At 44.7% G+C, this 25823-nt stretch overlaps 1 protein-coding gene across 4 annotated transcripts in view; it reads left to right on the top strand.

The window, feature by feature from the left end:
* The window catches only part of PLEKHA2 (pleckstrin homology domain containing A2), a 125378-nt gene that overhangs the window by 62256 nt on the left and 37299 nt on the right, over positions 1-25823 (top strand). For all 4 annotated transcript variants that reach the window (XR_004539966.1, XM_033950288.1, XM_033950286.1 and 1 more), the window contains 3 exons: positions 11242-11370; positions 17289-17357; positions 17703-17773. Coding sequence is in view for 3 of the 4 variants with exons in the window: in XM_033950288.1 (XP_033806179.1) it covers positions 11242-11370; positions 17289-17357; positions 17703-17773 (269 nt within the window). In the remaining variant the exon portion in view is untranslated. The remainder of the gene's footprint in view (positions 1-11241; positions 11371-17288; positions 17358-17702; positions 17774-25823) is intronic.

The following is a 25823-nucleotide window of genomic DNA, read 5'->3' as shown; positions in this document are numbered from 1 at the left end:
ATGAATGTCGGTCACAAAAATCTTATACATGAATACGGTACTTGGAGAGATCCCCCCAGGAAAGAGACTTGGGAGTACTGGTCGACAAGCCGATGAAGTTGTCTGCGCAATGTGTGGCGGTGGCGAAAAGGGAGAACAGGATGCTAGGAATGATTAAGAAGGGGGATCACGAACAGATTGGAGAAGGTTATCATGCCGCTGTACCCGGCCATGGTATGCCCCCACCTGGAATACTGCGTCCAGCACTTGTCGCCGTACTTGAGGAAGGAAATAATACTACTCGAAAGGGTCCAGAGAAGAGTGACTAAAATAGTTAAGGGGCTGGAGGAGTTGCCGTACAGTGAGAGATTAGAGAAACTGGGCCTCTTCTCCCTTGAAAAGAGGAGACTGAGAGGGGACATGATCGAAACATTCAAGATAATGAAGGGAATAGACTTGGTAGATAAGGACAGGTTGTTCACCCTCTCCAAGATAGGGAGAACGAGAGGGCACTCTCTAAAGTTGAAAGGGGATAGATTCCGTATAAACGTAAGGAAGTTCTTCTTCATCCAGAGTGTGGTGGAAAACTGGAATGCTCTTCCGGAAGCTGTTATAAGGGAAAACACCCTCCAGGGATTCAAGACGAAGTTAGACAAGTTTCTACTGAACCAGAACGTACACAGGTAAGGCTAGACTCAGGGCACTGCTCTTGGACTTAAGGGCTGCCACAGGAGCAGACTGCTGGGCACGATGGACCACTGGTCTTATGAAATTTCGGGCTGGCCAATCAACCCAAGAAGCAACTGCTGGGGACCAGTCTTTCCAACTTTCCAGGTCCATTGTAGTCCTGCTCTCTGCTGCCCCGAATCTGTCCTGCCTGCCGCCCCAATGCTCTTTCCCGATGTCTGCTGCCTGCTCTGCCCTGAATCGCTGCCCTGATCGTCACCATCTCTCCTGCCTGCTCGGCCTCGAATCGCCGCCCTGCTCTGCCCCGATGTCTCCTGCCTGCTCTGCCCCGGTTTTCTCCTGCCTGCTGCCCTGAATCTCTCCTGCCCTTTCATGCGCAATAAGTCCATGGTTTTAACCCACGGGTTTAAAGGGAGTTAAAACCACGGGCTCGCTGGGCTACAAAAAGTAAAAAAACAAAAAAAGTCACATCTCGGAGGTGTCTTGACACATGCACAGACTATACAGATGGTCTGCGCATGCGCGGGATTGCACACTTGCGATCCGTGTGGGCCAGATGACTCTTGAATTTTCAAGATTGGAGAATTTGTTGGGCCTGCTAGGATTGGCCACGGATCACCCTGGAAAAACGGGTTAGTGAATCTAGCCCATAGTTTGCTTAGTGGCAGACCAGCCCTGGACGCTAGTACAAACATGTGCCCATGGATGCATTTCAGTCAATAGTGTGCAAAGGTGAGGGTCCTCAGAGCTGAAATGTCCTCAAAGAAAAGGATTATGGCAGCTAAAGCTGAAAGAAAGCACAGAAACAATATTTAGAAAGAAAGCAAAATAACAAAGAGCCTCTTTAATGTGGTTATTTCAGAAGCGTTTTGTTTCTCTGTATCTACCAGGGTGAGACTTGGTTTCAAATAGAACCCAGTGCCCCCCTAAGTCTCACAAAACTCAAAGCAAAACACAAGTCAGGGACTTCAACTGAAACCACAAATAAAGAAAAGACAAAACAGAAAAAAAAAAATCATAGCCTTTTGTAGATAGGAATCAAAAATCACACACACAAAAGATTTATAACAAAAGTTTTGAGAGAGATTTTTAGAACTATTTAGCTACGCAGATTTCCCTGTTTGAAAATTGCTTTCACAGTGCACACTCTTGTACTTGGACTGGTAGGAGACATTCCTTGTTTAGATCAGCAATAGTTACCATCAAGAACTGAGAAATCTCTCCCCCACCCCCCCTACCCCCTTTTACTAAGCTGCAATATAGGTTTATACCCTGGCCTGGAGCGTTAAATGTTCCGACTCTGCTCTGACGCTCATAGGAATTCTGTGAGCGTCGGAGCAACTTTGTAGGATTTAGCGCTCATGCTGCAGTAGAAACCTCTACTGCAGTTTACTAAAAGGAGGGGGGATTACTAGCTAATACCCAGTATTTTGGAGTTTGGGTCTTAAAAAGATAAGACACTCTAAGCCCCATTTTACATAGACTATAGAGAATGGAATTAAGATGTCCAGGTATTTTAGAAAAATTTGTCACCTTCCCTGTCCTCGCGGATAACCACAGGAAGCCATCCCCAAGTCATTCTTTAAGTAGAGAGGGAAGAATCAGTATGAATGGGCACAACACTGACCCTCAAGCCTTTCATTCAAGAATGCTGGTGTAGAAAGTGTGAGGCTGAGATAGACATTACAGAATGAGATGGCTTACTCTTTCCAAAAATACTAGGACTAAGGGGCATGTGATGAAACTAATAAGTAGTAGATTTAAAACAAACCAGAGAAAATATTTCTTCACTCAACATGTAATTAAACTCTGGAATTCATGGCCAGAGAATGTAGTGAAAGCAGGGTTTAAAAAAAGGTTTGGATAATTTCCTAAAGGAGAAGTCCATAAGCCATTATTAAGATGAAGATGGCTTGGGGAAATCCACTACTCCTAGGATAAGCAGCATAAAACCTGTTTTTTGCCCTGGGATCTTTACCAGGTACTTGTGACCTGGGTTGGCCACTTAGAAACTTTGGTCTGTCCCAGTATGGCAACTCTTATGTTCTTATGACCAAGATGTATATTGATGTTATAGGGTGCTGCCTTTCTATATGTAGGGTTGTTGCTATTTGGCTCCTGGACATTCTGGGCCTATGTGGTTGCTGAAAGTGCATTAGTTTTGATGGTAGGCCCTAAATGGGGTGAGGGTGCCAGTGCTATCCTTGGCCATTCCACACCAATGGAGGGTTAAGTGGATTGCCTAAAGCTACAAGGAGCTGCTATAGCATTTGAAGTTGGGCCCTCCAATTCTCAGCCCGCTGCTCTACCTATCAGGCTATTCCTCTGCCCCATCCTGGACATTAGTACTATGTTTGTGTTTATTCAGATTTGATATACCGCTGAATCTTACTCAGAGTTCTCAGCGGTTTCCATAAACACTAAGGCAGTGTATTGCAAACTATGTGCCGGCGCCGGATGACTGTCTACAGGATGTGAAGAGAGGCACGTCCTGTAAACAATCTCCCGACGCCGGCACCTCTTCTCTCTGCCGGCCCTTCTCTCCAGCGCAGGTCTTTCTGATGGCCTTCTCTCCAGCGGGTCTTTCTGCCAAGGCCCGTTTGAAGGGCCTTTGCACATGTGCTGACAGCTGATGTCACGCATGTGCATAATGTCATCACGCCGATGCCAGCGCACCTCCGGGTGGTCTCGAGCTGAGGACACTAGGTTTAGTGTGCCCCGACTTGAAAAAGTTTGCGAGACACTGCTGTAGAGGAACAGGGCAGAAGGGTACAACAGTGGGTGTGGTAAGGGGTGGGGCAGGGCACAGGGGTAGAATAAGGGTTTTTCTTAGTCAAAAAGTTGGCAACCCTAGCTGTGCCTTAAAGCTGCCCTGACAGAAATCTAAAGAAAGGGGACCTCAGCTCTATCTTGCCTGAGAGGGAATAGGAAGAGTTTTAGCAGTGATAAAGGAACTGCAGAAAAGTTGGTGCTTTGGTTTTGTGCATGTGGAAACAGCTAAGAGAAGGAAGTTCATTCAAGGTGGAACTGACTTTAGAGAAGTGCTGTTTTGTAATGTGGTTGCTCTCCTTGAAAGAGGGTTGTCTTGAGGATGGCTGTCTAAGGAACACAGGATTTACTGAGACAAGTGAAGGCAAACCCTTACCTTTAGACAAATGGTATAAGAAATAGGAGGGGAAAGCCCTGTTATTAGCTAGGAAGCATAAGTAAGTAGGGGCAGTAGCCAAAGTAACAGAGGAGGAAGGGAAATCTCAGGAGGCTTAGGTATGAGAAGTGAACACCTTATGTGATCTAAGAATAATATGGAACTGAGTGAACATGGAGGATCCCAGGGAGACTTAAAAGGGCAGACTAAGGAGCCCAAGCTTGGGAATACCATGCTTAAAGAAGGAGGGTAATTTTTTTTTTCCAGAATGCTGAGTAGAACTTGGGATACCTTTTGGATTTTCACACAGAACCTGATATTGTTCAATTTATTTTGAAACTGCAACCCTCAGAGGGAAATTGTATGGGTTTCTGTGCAGTTTGGATGTAACCTTTAATTTTGGGGACTGTATCCCGTGGGAGAGAGGAGCCTGGAAGTTTAGTTTGATTCTTGGTTACTTAAAAAAAAAAAAAAAAAATACATTGCATGTTAGATGCTCTAGCTGTTTTTGAGTTTACTTTCTGAAAGTGGAACTTCATTTTTCCTCCTCTAAGAAAAGAAGTTATCCTGCCGTTATATCGGGCGATGGTGCGTCCTCATCTGGAGTACTGCGTCCAATATTGGTTGCCGTACCTTAAGAAAGATATGGCGTTACTCGAGAGGGTTCAGAGAAGAGCGGCACGTCTGATAAAAGGGATAGAAAACCCTTCATACGCTGAGAGATTAGAAAAACTGGGACTCTTTTCCCTGGAGAAGAGGAGACTTAGAGGGGATATGATAGAGACTTACAAGATCATGAAAGGCATAGAGAGAGTAGAGAGGGACAGATTCTTCAAACTTTCGAATAATAAAAGAACAAGAGGGCACTCGGAAAAGTTGAAAGGGGACAGATTCAGAACGAATGCTAGGAAGTTCTTCTTTACCCAACGTGTGGTGGACACCTGGAATGCGCTTCCAGAGGACGTAATAGGGCAGAGTACGGTACTGGGGTTCAAGAAAGGATTGGACAATTTCCTGTTGGAAAAGGGGATAGAGGGGTATAGATAGAGGATTACAGTCCAGGTCCTGGACCTGTTGGGCCACCGCGTTTGCGGACTGCTGGGCACGATGGACCTCTGGTCTGACCCAGTGGAGGCACTGCTTATGTTCTTAAGAGGTGGAGAAGGACTGGGATAAACAAATAAGCTTTCTTTTTGGGGTTAAAATGTTATTATCCCAGGACAAGCAGGCAGCGTATTCTCACAAATGGGTGACGTCACCGACGGAGCCTGGGTACGGACCACTTTAAAAGTGCATCACTACTCTAAGTGTTTTGGGTTTTTTTTTTCCAAAAGTTTATTGAGATAATGCAGAAAGATACATAACCATGAACAAGGCAAACAACCACCCTAACACTCACAGCCCCCCACCCCACCAAAAGTCATACTGGGATTCTTCAGTACGAGACAAAACTGGCCAAAGCAGAACATGACCCCCATCCACAGCCCCTCCCACCCCAACCCCCTATCCCATTTGTGGTCAGAAAACCAACTAGAGACCACCAAATTAGCTGGGTGAGACCACTAGGAGGCCGATGACCACTTGATGTATGGATCTCAAACCTTCAAAAACTGAGAGAGGCGATTATGCATGAGAGCTGTCAATTTAGACATACGAAAAATAAATGCTAATTTTCCCAATGCTGCTTAGTAGGTGGGTGAACCTGCTTCCACTGTGCAGCCAACAACAGTCTGCTAGCTGTAAACACATGAAAAGCCAAGGTCTGAAAGGAGCGCGGCAACGCCCCATACGGCATTTGCAATAAAGCACTGCCCATAGATTTGCGAACAGGTCTATGAAAAATAGGGGGCCACTTTAGAGCAATCCCACCAAATATGCAAAAATGTACCTCTTTGCCCACACTGTCTCCAACACAAGTCTGAGGTGTGCGAGTAAATACAGTGCAAGCGAACTGGTGTAAGGTACCACTGGTAGAGCATCTTGTATCCATTTTCCACCAAATAGCTAGCAATTGAGGAATGCAGCAAGCTTTTGAAAAGATTGGCCCACCATCAAGCAGCAAAAGTCCGCCCCAACAAAGTCTCCCAAACCTGAATATATTTAATTGGGGGGGCATTTGGGGAAGTAAGTGCCTTATAAAAGCGAGTAACACATTCCCGACCACAACTGTCACCCATGGCCCATTCCAACAAAGTTTCCGGGATCAACAACTCGCCCAGGGCCCTACGCCAAAGAAAGTCGCAGACCTGGTGATATCGAAAGAAATCCAGCTTCCTCCAAATCGTAGGCCTCCCATAAGTCCGAGTAGAAAACAATCTGACCCTCCTCAAAAAAATCCCCCAGATCCGCAAGGCCCTGGAAGGCCCAAGTTTTAAATCTCAGATCCAGGCGACTAGGCACAAACCCCTCTGCCACCCAAAGCGGCATAGATAAAAATTAACACCTACCCAGGAGCAATCGAGCCCAAGTACAAGATCATAAGTTGAAGGTAAGGGCGAGAAAAGGGTTAGAGCCTCGTAGCAATGCCCGGGCCTCTGGCAGAGACAGCCAAGGAAGCCCAACACAAAGATCATCATCAATATGCGGGTGTTCGATCTTGACCCAACTTTTAGTGCGAGCTTTACACCAAGTCAGAAATGCCTTCAATTGGGCTGCTACATAATAGCGCTTCAAACAAGGGACACCCATCCCACCATGGTCCCGAAATTGATGCAACACACTCCATTGAACCCGCGGAGGCTTACTTTTCCAGATATACTGAAACAGTTTCCTAGAGACCCTGCGAAAAAAGGCATCCATAAGTGGAATCGGCAAGGCTTGAAAGAGATATAAAAGTTTTGGTAACACCATCATTTTCACACTCTGGATGCGGCCAAACCAAGAAAGAGAAGAGGCCTCCCATCTATCAAGGTCCGCCCACAAAGATTTAAGCAAAGGAGGGAAATTCAAATCATAGAGTGACTGAGGACTAGAAGAAATATTAATCCCTAAATATTTGATACTTTTAGCCGCCCATTTAAAAGCAGTTTGCCTGGATTTTCAAGTTTGGAGTCACGTCTGGAGGGCCCCACCCCTTAACCTGTTCATGCATCAAGATGGTGTTGCGCGCATGTGTGCATGACATCACCGCGTTGCATCTGCGCATTTGCAGATGCCATCCCGACACTGGAAGCTTTTCAAAACCCGGACAAAGTTCTGAGTTTTGAAAAGCCGTCTGGACCCCTGGATATGTCCTCAAAAGGACATATCCAGGTAATCCTATGGAATGGGACAGGGCTGGGGTGGAACTTGGCGTGGTTGGGGGGTGGAACCACATGTCTGGATTTTAGCGTTACAAAATCTGGGAACCCTATCTTTATGAGGATAGTTCAGCAGTCAAACTGAGGACACTTGAAGGCTGAACAGGAGTTGGTGTTTCCTGATTCTTTCTTCCTATTCTGTTTCTCTTATTCACCCTAGGAGTTGTCCCCCTTGCATGTATCTCTTCTGCTGCCTTCCTTTTTCTGCTCTTTTCCTGTTCTTCGGCCTCTGGTTCCTCCTTTCTGCTTAGAGACCCAGCACCTGGTCTTCTCTCTTAGCTGCATGGATTGACCTAGATAATTTTGTTTTTTTCCTCGTTGCATTGTGAAAAGTGAAAGTAAGGGTAGTCCAGAAGTAGCACTTGCATGGGACTCCAGAAATTTTTATTTATCTTTTTATCTATTTTCATACATACGGATTTGCACCGTAACCACAAAGCTCCATGCATGTTAACAATAATATAAAGCAAAAAAAAAAAATAGTATTATTCACTCCCTCAATTAAAAAATATTAAAAGCACAAGTAAAATGAACATGAAGTACCGAAATCTCACAAGCATCTATGGTTGTGGAATTTTAAAATACAATGGTACCTCGGAATCCGAATGCCCCAGAACTCGTTTTGGAATCCAAACCTTTTTTTGTAGTAAATTTTGCCCCAGAATCCGAACTCTGCTTTGGAATCCGAACGCCCTGCACATTGTATGTGTATGTTTCTGCCCCAGAATCTGAATGCTGCTTTGGAATATTTGTTAATATTTTACCTTAAAATCTAGTGTATTTACTGTTACAATTTCCGTTTGTGGGACCCAGGAACAGATTACCGTATTTGCCGGCGTATAAGACGACTTTTTAGTACCTTAAAATCCTCCCCAAAGTCGGGGGTCGTCTTATACGCCGGGTACTGTTTACATGCCCTTGTTGCATGCACAGCCGGCCAGGTTCCCTTACTTTTGTGGCACTTCCCCGACCGACCGATAACAGCCCGGGTCCGACAAACCTCCCTGCCCTTAACCGCGAATCTAAATTACCTTCTTACAGCTGCTGTAAGAAGGTAATTTAGATTCGCGGCTACAGGGCAGGGAGGATTGTCGGACCCGGGCTGTTATCGGTCGGTCGGGGAAGTGCCACAAAAGTAAGGGAACCTGGCCGGCTGTGCTGCAACCGGGGCGGGGTAGCCGCCCCTCTCTCTTGGTACCGCGAGGCTACTCTCCTTCTCCTTATCTGCCCTGCCTGCAGCACAGAGCCGAACGGAAGTCTTCCCGACGTCAGCGCTGACGTCGGAGGGAGGGAGGGCTTTGTTTAAGCCCTCCCTCCCCTCCGACGTCAGCGCTGACGTCGGGAAGACTTCCGTTCGGCTCTGTGCTGCAAGCAGAGAAGGTAGGGAGAAGAAGAGCCGCGTACATCCAGAAGACTGAGCATCCAGTCCCGCAGGAGCCCCGCGACCCTCGGAGGCGTCCCCATGGGATCCCCGCAACCCTAGGGGGCGTCCCCACGGGATCCCCGCGACCCTAGGGGCGTCCCCGTGCAGCTCTCTAATGCTGTTGTCGGTCGGTCGGGGAAGTGCCACAAAAGTAAGGGGACCTGGCCGGCTGTGCTGCACCCGGGGCGGTAGAGAAGGTGTGCGGAAGAAGGGGTAGTCTTATACGGCGAGTATATAACAAAACTCTATATTTTAACTAAAAGTTGGGGGGTCGTCTTATACGCCCAGTCGTCTTATACGCCGGCAAATACGGTAATCCAGTTTCTATTATATTTCAATGGGAAAAATTGTCTTGGAACTTGAACAGGGTTCTGGAACGGATTAAGTTCGGATTCCAAGGTATCACTGTACTGCATATTTTGGTCAGCTACTGAAAAGGAAAAATTTCCCAGAGAAAAGGCATGTAAGCAAAGACTTTGGTAGAATGTTGCGTGTGATCGGTGTCAGAGCCTTAAATTTAGTATACTCATGTAAATGTCTTGCAATTTCATATGCACATTTTTCTGTCAGCTTTTTCCCTTCCTTGATGTTTTATATTGTCCCAGTATCTTTATCTTTATTTGCATTTGATATACCGCTCATAGGCCTATAAGGTGTCTAAGCAGTTTACAGTAAAGAAAAACACATATTATAAATTGGCATGAAATTAACATTGAATACAAATTAAAATATATACAAATATATATACAAATACAGTGTCAAAGCAGCTCCTGATTGGTGTAGCCTGACTTTACTACAGGAAGAGGTGGTCAGAGATGAACGCGAGTGATTTTCTTCACCCGCTGGCGCTCCAGCTACCCTCTCCTGCCTCCTCTTCCTTTTGACAGGCAAAAAAACGCATTTGCGGTTTTTCAAAATTCGCGGGGGTTTCCGGAATGGAACCCCGTGAATTTGGGGGGAGTACTGTAATATAAAACATATACATATACAAACAGTCATAAAATATATACAAATAGTCATTAAATTAACAGACAATACTAGTAATTTCCTCCTGCTCCTTCATTCAGGAACTACCCTAAAACTGTGGCACTCTAGCCCATATTCTATAAATGGCACCCTACTGGCACCTAACTTAAGTTGAAAACGCTGTTTAAAAAAATAAGCATTTTATAAAGAAAAATGTAGGTGCTTTAAAAAACGGTACTTGATGTCGCCTTTCATTCATGGGTAGGGGTGGGAATAGGAGGGATGTGTGGAATTAATTGAATTGTATTTTTGTTTAATTCATTTATTACATTGTTATAATTATTATTAAAACAATGGGGGGAAGGGGGAGAGGTGTATGGGGGGTATGCATATGTTCACATGATGGTTCATATTTTAACAGTGAGCATGTATATGGGTTGAGTTTGGACGGAAGGTGGGCAGAGCACACAAGTACATGGGTAAATTATAGTATACTATAATTTACGTGCAAATTTGCAAATTATAAGTGTGGGCATTTACACCACCGTTAGGGTAGATATATACTGTATGTCTGTGCCTGTAATGTATTCCTGAGTTAGGCTTACAATATACGATTTCAATAGAAGGATGAACTCTAAATCACAATTGAAGGGATGGTGCAATTCAACCTCCCCTAAATACCTTCTATATAAATGTTGATTCTTCAGGCCCTCAGAAGTGCCACCAAACGTTCAATAAACTTTCATAACATTTGGCTTTATGCACCCTATCGTCATCGGGTCACTAATTTGGTAATTGAAAGTCTACAGTGGTTATTTTTTAAATATTCAGTATGTTAAATAAAAGCAACTGCTCCATAAAGTTGTAAAGTGCATATACTTAGCTTGGGTGGTTAACCAAGAGGGATAAGGTCGCCAACATGTTTCACCCTACAGGGGTTTCCTCAGGGCACAATCCCTCAGTAATGGACGTTATTCACGACGTGGCCACCCGAAAATTGATCTGTGCCTGTAATGTATGCAGACATTAAGTAGATTACACTAGTGGGTGCCAACTCTTCTTTATTAAATAGCGTCTAAGTAGGTGCTCATCCATGGCACTTTGTTAAAAATTTACTCTCTGAATCCTAGGCCACAAGATTCACCACTAATCCTATGGGCTTTCCACTCCTTTATATTCTATAGGCACCTCAGCATTTAGCGTGTGCTAAATCGGTTAGTGCACCTTAATAAAAGGACCCCTTTATTGCTGCAGAGCTAGTTGAAATGTACATTTAGTTCTGGAATGTTAGATAAAAAAAAAAATTTCAGATCAAGTAGATAAGTTTGCCTTGACTTTTCATTTTACCAGTGGCTTTTCTTTGCCCTTTTCTCAGCCATTTTTTTTAACATCTCTGCTAAACAGTGTTGCCACTGAATTTGAAGAAATCTGAAAATTACTAGCCATAGAAGAAACAGGATGGAATCTAAAAACAACATCTCATGTGGAATTAAATTTTCATGTTCAAGACCTGGTCTACTCCATGATATACTGAAGGATGACCAAAAACAGTCTCCAATTCAGCTAACTCTTCTCTTTCTAATATCATTTTTACAAAATATTTGACCTGAAAAGGCTGAAGCCTGTTTCGTGTTTATTTTCTCAAAATTTAGGGGCAGAATGAATAAAAAATTGCATTGTCTCTCTTTAATGTCACAAAATATACTTCTGTAATTTCTCTCTTCTGCATTTTCCTCTGTTAGAATGGAGGAGAAAGTCTTGAAGGGCGTTATCCTAGTCCTCACATTGCCCTGAGGCGTTCACAGAGTCACGTTCCCATGTCTGGACCACCAGTTCTCAAGAGAGGCTACTGTGTGAAGCAGGGTAATGTGGTAAGTGCTGCCAATGCAAGTTGAAGGCCTGCTTTGAGGAGCTATTTGGAGTGTGATCATTGTCTTCAGGTTACAGCATAAAACTCTGCTCAGTTATGGCAAAATGAACTCTTTCCCATGATATTTAAACTCTCTGGCCAGCTGTATTCGGATACTAGCACTGAGAGCTTGATTCTATAAATTGCATCTAAGTACTGTTCAGCGCTGTCAATCAACCACTAGGCATTGTTTATAAAATCGCATCTAGCAGTGTTTAAGCAGTCATAGGCACCACTAGACGTTAAAATCCTTAGGCGCACTCCATTTAGGCCAAATCCACCCTGACCATGTATACAAAGTGATGCACATTGGGAAGAATAACCTGAATCACAGTTACCGGATGCTAGGGTCCACCTTGGGGATTAGCACCCAAGAAAAGGATCTGTGTATCATCATAGACAATACAACGAAACCTTCCACCCAATGTGCAGTGGCAGCCAAAGAAAGCAAACAGGATGCTAGGAATTTAACATTTCTCTTTTTGTACTTCTTGTATATTAAAATCAATTTAAAAAATTGAACTTAAAAAAAAAGGGATGGTTAACAAGACTAAGAATGTAATAATGCCCCTATCGTTCCAAGGTGCGACCTCATCTGGAGTATTGTGTTCAATTCTGGTCTCCTTATCTCAAGAAAGATATAGGGCTCCTTTTATCAAGGTACGCTAGCGGGGTTAGCGCGTCGGACATTTCATCACGCGCTAACCCCTGCGGCAAGCCAAAAAACTAACGCCACGTCAATGGTGGTGTTAGTGACTAGCACGGCAGGCGGTTTAACGCGCGGTATTCTGCACGTTATACTGCAGCTTGATAAAACGAGCCCATAGTGGCACTAGAAAAGGTTCAAAGAAGAGCGACCAAGATGATAAAGGGGATGGAACTCCTCTCATATGAGGAAATACTAAAACAGTATGGGCTCTTCAGCTTGGAAAAGAGACAGCTGAGGGGAGATATGATTGAAGTCTACAAAATCATGAGTGGAGTAAAACGGATACATGTGGATCGATTTTTCATTTCATCAAAAATTACTAAGACTAGGGAACACTTGATGAAGTTACAGGCAGTGGCGTACCAAGGGGGGGGGCGGGGGGGGCGGTCCGCCCCGGGTACCAAGCCCTGAGGGGGTGCTCCCGGTCCGGTCCAGTTAACCCCCCTGCGCCGGGTGTCGCGTCTGGAAACAGCCTGCAGCAAGATCGCGATGCCAGAGATCTTTGCCTGCTTCGACTGTTTCCTCCGCCACGGTCCTGCCCCTCCTCTGATGTCAGAGGAGGGGCGGGACCGCGGCGGAGGAAACAGCCGAAGCAGGCAAAAATCTCTGGCATTGCGCGATCTTGTTGCAGGCTGTTTCCCCAGGGCAGTAGCGTACCAAGGGGGGCGAGGGGGAGGTCCATCCCGGGTGCCGCCTTAGGGGGGGGGGTGCACAGCTGGCCCGGTCCCTATCGCGCTCCTACCCTCCCAGCGAAAGCAGCATCGGCGCCATTATCGAAAAAGGTAATGGCGCCAGGCCTTGGAGCACCAAGGCAGACCGCTTCTCCCCCCTCCCAGCCGAAACCCCGCTGACCATCCTATCTCTCTCCCCCCCCCAAGTGAACCTTTCTGACCCTCCCAGCGAAAGCAGCAAACCTCCCTCCAGTAGCGTCGGCTTTATCCTCCCTCTGCCGCATCACTGATGACGTCATCAGTAACGCGGCAGAGGGAGGAGAAAGCCGCGAAGGAGGTTTGCTGCTCTCGCTGGGAAGGTCGGAAAGGTTCACGGGGGGGGGGGGAGATAGGAGGGTCAGCGGGGGTTCGGCTGGGAGGGGGGAGAAGCGGACTGCCTCGGTGCTCCATTACCTTCTTCGGGCAGCAGCAGCGTTTACAATTCGCTGCTGTTGCCGGCTTCAGGCCTTGTTCTCTGCCGGGTCCTGCCTACTTCCAGTTTTCATGAAGACAGGACCCGACAGAGAGGAAGGCCTGAAGCGGGCAACATCAGTGAATTGTGAATGCTGCTGCTGCCCGATGAAGTTCAGGACATCAGGACATCGGGGAAGGAGCAGGGAGAAATCGGCTGCTGGCTTGGGGGTGAGGGTAGGGAAAGAATCGTGGAAGTGGAGAAATCGGCACGATGGCTTTGTGCAGGCTAGGGGGAGAGAGAAAGAAAGGAAAAAATAAAGAGGGGGGGCCAGGGGGAGAGAGAAAGAAAGGCAGAAAGAAAGAGGGGGACCAAGGGGAGAGAAAGAAAGGCAGAAATAAAGAGGGGGACCAAGGGGAGAGAAAGAAAGGCAGAAATAAAGAGGGGGTTAAGGGGGAGAGAAAGAAAGGCAGAAAGAAAGAGGAGGGCAAGGGGGAGAGAGAAAGAAAGGCAGAAAGAAAGAGGGGGACCAAGGGGAGAGAAAGAAAGGCAGAAATAAAGAGGGGGGTCAAGGGGGAGAGAAAGAAAGGCAGAAAGAAAGAGGGGGGCCAGGAGGAGAGAGAAAGAAAGGCAGAAATAAAGAGGGGAGCCAGGGGGAGAGAGAAAGAAGAAGGATCAGAAGAAGGACCAGAGACTCATGAAATCACCAGACAAAAAAGTAGGAAAAATGATTTTATTTTCAACTTAGTGATCAAAATGTGTCCGTTTTGAAAATTTATATCTGCTGTCTATATTTTGCACTATGGCCCCCTTTTACTAAACCGCAATAGAGTTTTTTAGCGCAGGGAGCCTATGAGCGTCGAGAGCAGCGTGGGGCATTCAGCGCAGCTCCCTACGCTAAAAACCGCTATCGCAGTTTAGTAAAAAGGGAGGGGGAATATTTGTCTATTTTTGTATACTTGTTACTGAGGTGACATTGCATAAAGTCATCTGCCTTGACCTCTTTGAAAACCCGCGGAATATAAATGATAATTAACATTTTCTCTGCGTACAGCGTGCTTTGTGTTTTTAAAATTTTATTGTTGGTAGATCATTTTGACTTGGCCACAAAGGTAAGGGGGAGGGAGGGAGGGGAACTGCTGAAAGACATCTAATAATCCTTGCAGGCTTGACTGCAGGGAATTATTTTTGTAAAATCATGTTTTGTTATGTGACTGGCATTATCTAGACTTTAATTTCTATGAATGAATAGAATGAAAATGATATAAAATTACTTGCTTGTTTTTATGTGCGTGCGCTGAAGGAAAGTGGAGAGAGAGTGGGCTGAGGATGCTGAAGGGAAATGGGGAAGAGAGTGGGGAGAAGACGCTGATTTATAAATTGACAATTGTACAGAATATTGTTTCTTTTTATACTTTAATATAAACAATTCAAGGCTTGTGTGGATGGAATCAGGTGGTTTGCGGGGATGGGGACCGAGCTTACGGGGATTAGTCCAATAAAATTGTATTTTTTTATATCTCATTATTTGTTTTATTTTTATTTGTTAATTTATAAAGTGGTGATTGTTATGTATCAGTTTTTTCAAATTTACATCTACTGTCTTTATATTTTGCACTGTTTTAGAGGACATGTGTTACTGTTTTTTGTGGTGTTGCATTGTATCCAGGGTCTGGTTTCTTGGCGGATCAGTTTAACTTTTGTCTACATATTTCTATTTTTAGTTTGTGATTATTCCATTTTGGGCGAGGGTGTATCTCTGTTCTGTGTGTATGAAAAAGACATAGTTTTCAGTTGGCATTGACTACAGGACCAATTGACTGTGCGGGATCTGGCTTGTTTAGTTTTACAATGTATGTGTTGGTGTTCTAGTGCTCACTGCAGTGTTTAAGATGCAGCCTTTTCCTAGGTACACTCTTGTGGTGCGATATGTAGATTGGTACTAAAAATCATATTTTTCATATAGATGGGGGGGGTGTCAAAAAATGATGGGCCCTGGGTGCCACATACCCTAAGTACGCCACTGCCTGCAACTACTCCATATGTACTTCTAATGTCAGGACAATTTAGACATAATTTATGTTTTGTTATGTTTGGAATAATGGTTACATATATGAGGTTCAATAAAAGAAAATTTTCACTGCCTGTTTCTATTCTGACCATTTATTCCATTTCATGGTTATTGCAAAAAAAAAAATTTTTACATGGGGGGGGGGGGGGTGTCAAAAAATGATGGGCCCCGGGTGCCACATACCCTAGGTACGCCACTGGTTACAGGGAAATATTTTTAAAACCAATAAGAGGAAATTTTTTTTCACTCAGAGAATAGTAAGCTCTGGAACGCATTGCCAGAGGTTGTGGTAAGAGCGGATAGCGTAGCTGGTTTTAAGAAAGGTTTGGACAATTTCCTGGAGAAAAAGTCCATAGTCTGTTATTGAGAAAGACATGGGGAAAGCCACTGCTTGCCCTGGATCGGTAGCATGGAATGTTGCTACTCCTTGGGTTTTGGCCAGGTACTGGGACCTGGATTAGCCACTGTGAGAATGGGCTACTGGGCTTGATGGACCATTGGTCTGACCCAGTAAGGCTATTCTTATACTTGCTGTGTAAGCGCCAGTAGGCACCTTGGTATAGATGCCTAACTCAAAGTGGTAGGCACCTACCAGCAAATTAATTTTTTTTAATTGGTTTTTAATGTGTTTTCAATTATCAGCACTGATTAAGCCAATTTAAAAAAATTACCCCTTCCCCCTTTTATGAAGCTGCACTAGCGTTTTTTATCGCTGGTCACAGCAGTAAAAGCTCCAACGCTCACGGAATTCTTATGAGTGTCAGAACTTTTACCGCCATGGCTGGCAATAAAAAATGCTAATGCAGCTTCATAAAAGGGGGGGAGGGGGTAAGTTAGGCACTTAGATCAGCTAGGCACGCCAATCCAGGCACCTAACTATAGGCATCTTTTATAGAATCAGGGCCTGAAAGTCGAGGTTTAAAGCAACTGTCATCAGTTATCTGGGTACCATCAATATTCAGTGCTGGTACCCAGATAATTATCTGAACAAATTAGGACTACTATTTTTACTGCCTCTATTATTGGTTTGTACCTAGATAACTCCTGACACCATTCCTGGACCCTCTGGCACTGTCTGGATAGTGTCACTGTGGTCCAGATAATGCCTCTGAAAATCCAGGTGAGAGGCATTTATGCAGGTGAGAGCTGCTTCTTCCCAGAAAAGTGTCACAGAATATTGGGGTATTTGGGGGGGGGGGGTGTTGCTGGACTTCTCATTTTCCTGTAACTCATAAGCTTCATGCTTGCAAGGTCAGCTCAACCTACGGACAAGGTGAGCTCTGGATTAGGGCACCGGTGATGATAAGACATCCTAATCCTGGTCTGATATCTCTCGCTCTGTCCCCTCCTCCTCCATCTGCAACCCACTATTCCCCCTTTCTCTCAACCTCTCTCCCTAGTCTACCTTCAAACTTCTAGTGAGTGCCAGCAGTGGCAATGATTCACAAATGCTGCCTGTGCCCAGTCCAGAGCCTTCCCTCAGTCACATCCCTTCCTTTCTGATGCAACTTCCTGCTTCTGGTATGAAAGCTCACAGCAGAGAATGCTCAGGGCTGGACACAGGAGTTTGAAGGTAGAACGGGGTAAACGCGTACTGTAATTGTCATATTGTAACCTGTTAACTGTATTTTATGTATGTTTAACCTGAGCACTTTCGGGAAAATGGAATAGAAAATAAATGAACTAAATAAATACTTGACCATTGGCTGGGGGAAGAGATACCATACTGGGATTTTGGTACCATTTATCACCAGTAGGGGAGGGGTGATGAGAGGAAAGGTGAGGTACCAGGTTGCAAGTATAGGAACGGGAGTGGACAGAGAGATACTGAATCACAGGCAGAGGGGGGCACTGATGTGAGAGAGAGGGGCACCAGTGCAAAAGTGGGATCAGAGCACCACAGTCCCTTGAGTTGACCCTGGCAATACCAGCAATTCAGTGCAATATCTGAAAACTTTTATATTTTCCTCTATTGCAGAGAAAGAGCTGGAAGCGACGGTACTTTGTGTTAGATGCCCTTTCAATCAGTTACTTCAAATGTGACCAGGTAAATGTGGTAGCATACAGACACCATATCTTATTGTACAAACCAACAGTTTGTCCAGGCTAACAGACTGCCCATCCACCTAACAATGGACAAATGGGGCCAACTAGTTAAGGGGAGAGTGTGGCGCAGTGGTTAAAGCTACAACTCACACTTCTCCTTGTGATCCTTGGCAAGTCACTTAATGCCCCCATTGCCCCAGGTACATTAAATAGATTGTGAGCCTGCTAGGGCAGACAGGGAAAAATGCTTGAGTACCTGAATAAATTCATGTAAACTGTTCTGAGCTTCCCTGATAGAACAGCATAAAAAATTAAATAAACAACTGGAACTTCTGTCTTTTTCTAGGACAGGGAACCTGTGCGATCAATACAACTGAAAGATGTACAGAAGATCCATGAATGTCTGGTTAAATCTGGGTAATATAATATTTTTTTACCTTGTTATTATATTACAAGGAAGAAGATGGCGTGTATGTAGATGAAGAGGAGTGGAGTGAGGTATAGGAGTTCTAACTTTAGGATTCATATTGCCAGGGTCCTTTCTGTGTTCTTCTATTGAGTGTTGCAACAAATGTCACAGAGTCACCAGAGTACTCAACCCAGAGTAATAAATTTATTTAGAGGTTCGCAAGGGGTATCAGACAGCCCTACAAACTGATACAGTTTGAAGGGGAAAGTTCCTCATATACCCCGCGGTTCCTCCTCCTCCGTATTTATGCTTTTTCTAGTAAATTTCTTATTATACTTTTTATATTATAATTTATTTTTCTACAAACATTGTAACTGCTGGAGCTGATTTAATAAATACTTAGCTTTCAGCCTTGTTACCAATCCCCTGAAAGCTAAGTATTTATTAAATCAGCTCCAGCAGTTACAATGTTTGTAGAAAAATAAATTATAATATAAAAAGTATAATAAGAAATTTACTAGAAAAAGCATAAATACGGAGGAGGAGGAACCGCGGGGTATATGAGGAACTTTCCCCTTCAAACTGTATCAGTTTGTAGGGCTGTCTGATACCCCTTGCGAACCTCTAAATAAATTTATTACTCTGGGTTGAGTACTCTGGTGACTCTGTGACATTTGTTGCAAGATTCTTCTAACGAGTAGCAAGAGGAATTGGTGTGTTTATGGCTTCTATTGAGTGTACAGTTGACTTGATAAACGTTGAAAGAGGCAGGAGCCACAGCCAAATCCAGGTGGCAGTGGAGAAAGTGGAGACTGTGGTTGCAGCATGATAACTAGATTGTACATGGCCTGCAAGTGGAACAGAAGGTTCTGGACTCAGGCCATAAAATCCCCAGACCCACAGTCCAATTGCACTGGTGCTAAGCAGATGAGGAAAACACTAACTGGATTTATTCTTGCTATTTCAAGAAAGATTTACAGAAAAATACAATTGTTAAAAGTAGTATTAAGCATATTTGAATAATGTAGCTGAAGTTTCTATACTAGAATATAATTGGTTTAAGGAAAATAATAAAATAGTTGTGTAGACAATATAGGGGCCTTTTTAGTAAGATGTATTAAGCAGCCAGCATGAGGTTGTTGGTTTTTTTTTGTAATCATCTTTATTAAGGAGTCAACAGAAAACAGTGTTAGATGTTAGTTCAGATACATGCTAATGTCTACTACGTGTTAAAAACCAGGAGAGCAATAACAAAACCTGCACTACCTGCTAAAAGCAGGTAGGGGTGGGAGCTGGGCCTGACATGAGCAGGTCAGAGGTGTGGCCAGCTGTGACAGCTAGTATGCTGGTCAGTACTATGTGCTAGCTGTCATTACTGCAAAGAGTGTGGCTGCACCTCCCACCACTTCAAGATGAGGACCTAAGTGTAGCTATGCTACCAGCAATCCAGTAGCATACAGGTCAAGTGGCAATGGTTTGAAGCCCCCCCCCCTTTTACATCCTATTACTCTGACATACCCCTTATCACAACTCTGAAGCACCCGACACACCTGATCACAACCCTCTGTTTCTCCAACACCCCTGGATCCCATTATTCTGATAAGCCCCTCTCGGAATCCAAGACCCACTCACATGTGACATTGGAAACCCTCCCACCACCACTTGGCCCACCCAACATCTCCGGGACTTACCTGGAGGTGATTGGTGGTGCTATAGTGAGCTGAACAGGGAGTGGTCCCCCTCCATTCCTGCCCCATCCAGCTCCGAGAAATACAATAGCCACCATGACTCCTAGCCATGGTCTTGCAGTACTACCATCAGAGGACATCCTTCTCCTTATATGGAGGGATATGCCCTAGCATTAGAACTGCGACACTACTACTAGGGATCATGCAGCCATTTTGCTTCCTGGAGCCATTTGAGCAGATGTGGAATGTGACTGCTCCTTCCCCAGCCCAGTAAACCACCCCCGATCACTTCCAGGTAAGTCCTGGGGATGTTGGGAGGGCCAGGGGGTGAGGGGAGAGTTTCCAGCATCACATATTAATCGGGCTTGAGTTCAGGGAAGGGCTTCTTAGCATGATGGGATTCAGGGATGTTAGGGAAATAAAGGATTGTGATCAGGGGTGTTGGGGTAATTGAGGGCTGTGATTAGGATAGTCAGGGGGGTTGAGGGACATAATCAGGGATGTCTGGAGGCTTAAGGGATGTGATCAGGGGTATGTCAGGGGATTAGGATATCTAGGAGGAGTATAGAGGGGAGAGCATTGCTGCAGAAGACCTCTGTTGCTCATATTCATTTCTGCACAGGCCTGTACCGCATTACCTGTTGTGACAGTGCAGGCACTCACACTTTCTGGCACTGCAGTATGTGTCTGCCATGAACAATAAATGCAGGGCAGATCCTGGACATGCCCCCTGCATTTCTTGCACAGGTTCTGCGCTTGCTATGCACCAGTTTTTCAACTAACATACAGTAAGTACAAAACCTTAATGCACTTCAGTAAAAGAACCCCTTAGCAGAGGCATAGTAAAGGAGGGGGTGGGTAGGGGGCGGTCCACTCCACACACTGTCTTGGTGGGGTTGCCGACACCCATTCTCTCTGCCCCCCTGCTCCTTCCCGCTCCCCCCCCCCACTACCGCATGCATGCGCCTCTTCCCTTCCCTCGTACCGCTTTGATGTTCACGGCACGAGCAACAACCCCAACCAGCGTTGGCTCTTCCTCTGATGTCACTTCCTGGACCCTCACCTAGGAAGTGACATCAGAAGAAGACTGACGCTGGCGCAAGCAGCAGTTTGGGGTTGCTGCTCTGGCTGGGAACGTTAAAGAGGTACGGGGGAAGGGAAGGCGCGCGTGCGCGGCAGGAGGCGTGGAAGGAGCGCATTGGGATGGGGGTAGGTAAGAGGACGAGGGAGTGGTGCTACCCACCCCGGGCGCTTCTCACCCTCACTACACCAATGCCCCTTAGTAATGTAATGTAATGCAAAGTAATGTGTCATTTATAGTCCAATAACTCTCCTTATGGCCCAAAGTGGATTACATTCGGGAAATTTCACTAGAACATATCTTGATAAGGCAATAGATGTATAATCAGGTTACTAATGTCCAATACTCCGTCCAGCATGATAACAGTAATGCCTGCATACATTAAACCATACTGCTAAGAAATGCATGAGGTCATCGATGAGCTGAGTGGTAAGCACTAAGACATGGTTTCAGTTCCTAGTCTAGTTTTCTGTCTCCTGTATTGGCCAGAGTTGTGATTACAGCACAGAAGCCCCTACTCATCATTCCGTGGCAACACTCGTGGCCAGATTTAGCAGCATGAGTACAGGGTTCTAGGGGGAACCCTGCGTGGCCTTTGAGTGAACATCATCACTGGGGATGCACTCCCTCCCCTCCCCCCATTTTAAGCGAAAGCTCTGGCACCACAGCTCAATGCAAACAAGTTCTGACTGTACTGGGAGCAATAAGGAGCACCACAAACTGTCATTTAAAAAAATAAGTATAATAACAAAAGAAAAGATTAGTGATCTGTCTAATACATGGTCTGCAGTGATCCAGCTGTAGGATTGAATATTTGTGACAAAGATGTGTCAGAAGGACTTTGCTTTAGTTCTTCACAGATGCAGAAGTCTCCCAGGGAAGACTTTTTCTTTTACTGTAGCAAAGGACAGCTGTTTTTAAGATGGTCTCTGACAGCGTGCAGCATGTGTCGGAGGAAGTCAGCACATATCATTTGCATAACGGTGAGGAGAAACAGGAGCCTAACGAGTGGTTATTTTTAGTAGATTTCAAACCACTGCCTTTTCAATTTTTTATTTTTTTTTTACAAATAGCACTTAAGAATGAGTCATTTGGTAATTCATTTCATTGTATAAACTACTTTAATTACAAAATGATTTACAGTAAACCTGATTACAAAATAGCAAGTTGGTAGTAACCCTTTAATTGGCAGATGGTGAAACGGCTGCTTTACATAACTTGACGCTGAACGAGAGCAACAGTGCCAAGTAACAGGCATTTGGAGATGCGGATCTTCCGTAAGAGCCATAGAAGACACATGTTGCTTCTGAGCAACAGTGCCAAATATCGGGTTACATCACAAGTATAAAGTAATGGGTAGATATAGTCCTGGATTTTCCCCCATTTCCCCCTTCTTGTACTAAGGTGCGCTAACTGATTAGCACTCACTAATCGAATTAGCGCGTGCTAAACGCTGCCGCATCCATAGACTAACATGCACGCGTTAGCGTTTAGCGCGCACTAAATCGATTAGTGCGTACTAATCTGTTAGCGCACCTTAATAAAAGAGGACCTTAATCTATGGACTCGTATCTAACAACAGAAGGAACATTAAAATGAAGTATCAGTGGTGTTAGAGTATCCTTGAGGGTGAGGGGACAGTAATGTAGTAGATGATGGTAGATAAAGACCAAAATGGCCTATTTAGTATGCACAAAGGCCAGGATTCTCTAACCGGCACCATTGTCAGCAGCTGCCTTAAAAACAGCTGCCAATCATGTGTCAATCACGTGATGGCGCCATTTAGAGAATTGCCCCTCCGGCATAGGTAGGCGCCAGAAATGTAGGCAGGGTTTTCCAGGCCTTCATTTCTGGCACCTGCCTTTGACATGAGTCACGCCTCTGTAAGGAATATACCGCGCCTAAGGCCAGTTCCAGCATTAACCATACATACAGTGGCATTAGGCACCATAAAGCGCCTATGGAGGGAGGCATGATTTTGAAGCCAGTTTCTAGGCACCGGTGGGCACCTTGAAAATCAGTTTAAAGCATCATTTAAATGGCATTTTTCACTTATCTTGGACACCAGCTCGTGCCTAAAAAAACCAGCACGGTTTAGACTAGAATCCGGGTCAAAATGCTTTATATTATCCTCCATATACATAAATCATGTATGGGAGGATAATTTTATAAAGCATTTTATGTGTAATAAAATGTGAAGACTAATAAAATACTCTTATGAAATTGTAGGGTAATGAAGCATTATAAATAAAAAATGGACACATTCAACTTACAGTAATGCCTATCACTGGCATAGTAAGGGGGTGCGAGGGAGTGCGGTGTACCCCGGGCATGGTCTTCGTAAAGGGTGCAGGCACCTGTCCTCCTCTCTGCACCCCTCCTTCCTGACACTCCCCCCTGCAGTCCACATGTGCCCCTTCCTTCATACCTCTTTCATTTTTCCTGCATGAGCAGCATTACAAACTTGCCACCCACATCGGTGTCGTCTCCTATGACATCACTTCTGGGCCCCGTGCCTAGGAAGTGATGTCAGAGGGATAGCCGACATGACACGGGCAGAAATTTCGTGCTGTTACTTTCACCTGGAAAATTAAAAAGGTGCGGGGGAAGGGAAGTGGGCGTGTGCACAGGGAGACAGGAAGGCGCGGGGGAGGGTGGAGAAGAGTGCGGGGAGGGGCCCCACCGCCCCGGGCGCCACTTACCCTTGCTACGTCACTGATTATGAAAAGTGTTGATTGTAGTTTTATATCTCTTGAGCCTGGGATTTCAATTAGGTCACGTTGAGATGATCTTAGAGCTCTATTAGGTTGATATCTGGCCAGTTTCTTGTACAGATATTCTGCCATTATACTATAGAATTGGTGCTAAGAAATGACATTGGGATGCCTAAATCTTGACACCAATTTATAGAATTGCCACCATAAAAACAAAATCCTTTGACTTCTGGGCCCGTAGTTTTCTATGTTTTATTTATAAGATATTTTTAACATCTCAAAAGAATAAAATTACCAATTACACTGTGAATGCAAAAATATAGGAAAGAGACAGTAATTGCAAAGCAATAAAATCAAGAGAGCTTCTCCTTATGTAAATAATAGCTTCTCCATTTGTAAAATGTAAAATAGCTTCTCCATGTGTAAAATAAACGCTTCTCCATATGTAAATAATAGCATTTACATGTGTAGACCTGTTGCATATGTAAATAGTGGAGATGGTCAAGAAGCAGAGATTTCAAGGGAGAATAATCAGAGCAGGCCAAAATTATCCATTTACAATGGAAAATCTACTTTGGCAGCGAGGCATTTCTGCAGCTACAAAGGGGATTAAGAGAATAGTTTTTCTTAATCCTCCATTTCTTTTCTCTTTTTTTGCCTGAAAAGTTACACAGCAAATTTTTCATGGCTTCCATAATTAATTGTCACTACTTATATGTAAAGTTTTGTGAAATCAGCTGAATAGGTCCCAGCATTTATGTGTAGAAACTGCAAAATTTGCACATCCATGTAGAAATGTGAGTACTTATACATGGAAGTTGCTAAGTGATCTTGCCCTTTTTATCTACATGCAGCCTTGTAAAATCGTTGCACATGTATCTGCCAATATCCTTCTATGGGCTAGATTCACTAAGGGCACGGATCAGATCCAATCCATGAGGGATCCGATCCGTGTCCGGGGGGCTGAGTCATGAATCACCCTCATGCAAATGAGGGTGATCAGAAACACACCTCCAACCGTATGCCCGGATTGCTCTATAGCGATCCCAACGCATGCGCAGACCATCTGAGTCCAACAGAGAATTTTTTTTTTTTTACTGTTTTTAACTTTTTTGTGAGCTCATGGTTTTAGCCCGCTTTAAACCCGTGGATTAAAACCACGGGCTTGCACTGCGGGGAGGGGTAGAAGAGTTGGTGCTGCAGGAGTTCGGGGCAGGCAGGAGTTTAGGACAGGCAGGAGATCGGGACAGGTGGGAGAGTTGGGGCTGCAAGAGTTTGGGGCAGGCAGGAGTTTGGGGCACGCAGGAGATCGGGGCAGGCAGGAGAGTCAGGGCTGTAGGAATTCGGGGCAGGCAGGAGATCAGGGCAGGTGGGAGAGTCGGGGCTGCAGGAGTTTGGGGCAGGTGGGAGAGTCGGGGCTGCAGGAGTTCGGGGCAGGTAGGAGATCGGGGAAGAAAGCAGAAAAAACAGGGCAGAGAGCAGGGCGACAGAAGGCAGGGCAGTCGGAAAGGACCTGAGCGACTGGTCCTCAGTAGTCGCTTGTTTGTAATCGGCCAGCTCAGTCGGTGTTGCAGGGTTTTTGTTTGTGAATCGCTGCCTGCCATCATTTGAATGCCCTTCCCCCTCATTTGCATGCGCGGATCGGAGGATGATCGGAACACAGGTTAGTGAATCGGGTTGGAGGGAAATCAGGTCGCAAAGGGGTCGCAAACCAATCGGTACACAATCGGTTTGCTTAGTGAATCTAGACCTATGTCTTTTACAAAAGTCTCCATTTGGCAGAGCCTTTTGTAAAATACTGGCAGAATTCAGCACATCTCGACCTGAATGTCTACAATCCTAATTTAATGACCTTTACAAAATGGGATTTCACATGGCTTTGTTAGAGACAGAGCACAGTATAAACAGGGACCTAAAAAAGAAGAGGGAGCAATTAACACAGAAAGGGAGAGAATTTAGCTCAAAATCCTACCAGTTTTGTCACACCATTACTTGTGCCTCACTCTGAAAATCCTTGGCAACATATCTACTGGAGGCACTCAATGACTCAGAAAGTTCTGTGGCTGCACTGCGTCTTAAAAAGAAAAATTAAAACATTAAGAAATCACATTACACAACTGTAACTTGCCTTGAACCACTACTGAAAAGGGTGTGAGGAAAATACAAACAAATAAATAAATAAAAGTAATAATAAAAATTGAAAGCATAAAACAAAGCACTATTTTTGAACATTTAACTTTGCAAGTTTAAAGACAAAAAAGATATTTATCTAAAAAATTTTAAAATGATTTAAAAAATCATAAATGATGACTAATAATAATAATAATAATTTTATTTCTTATATACCGCCAAAGCCGTAGTAGTTCAAGGTGGTTTACAACAAAGAAGGGCTGGACAATCAGCGAATGAGCACAATCAGCGAATACAGATACAATTAATATATGTAAGTAGGGAACAGGTACAATATAAGGGGACAAATGTACGGTGAGCAGGAAGCAGAGGTATGACAAAAGAGATCTTGGGGGACTAGGCACTGGGCCAATGATTGAGAATTAGACCTGCAAGCATACTTAGC

The sequence above is a fragment of the Geotrypetes seraphini genome, chromosome 6 (genome assembly GCF_902459505.1).
Source record: "Geotrypetes seraphini chromosome 6, aGeoSer1.1, whole genome shotgun sequence".
Lineage (NCBI taxonomy): Eukaryota > Metazoa > Chordata > Amphibia > Gymnophiona > Dermophiidae > Geotrypetes > Geotrypetes seraphini.
The sequence above is the reverse complement of the archived record's forward strand: the minus strand, read 5'-3'. Positions and strand labels throughout refer to the sequence as shown.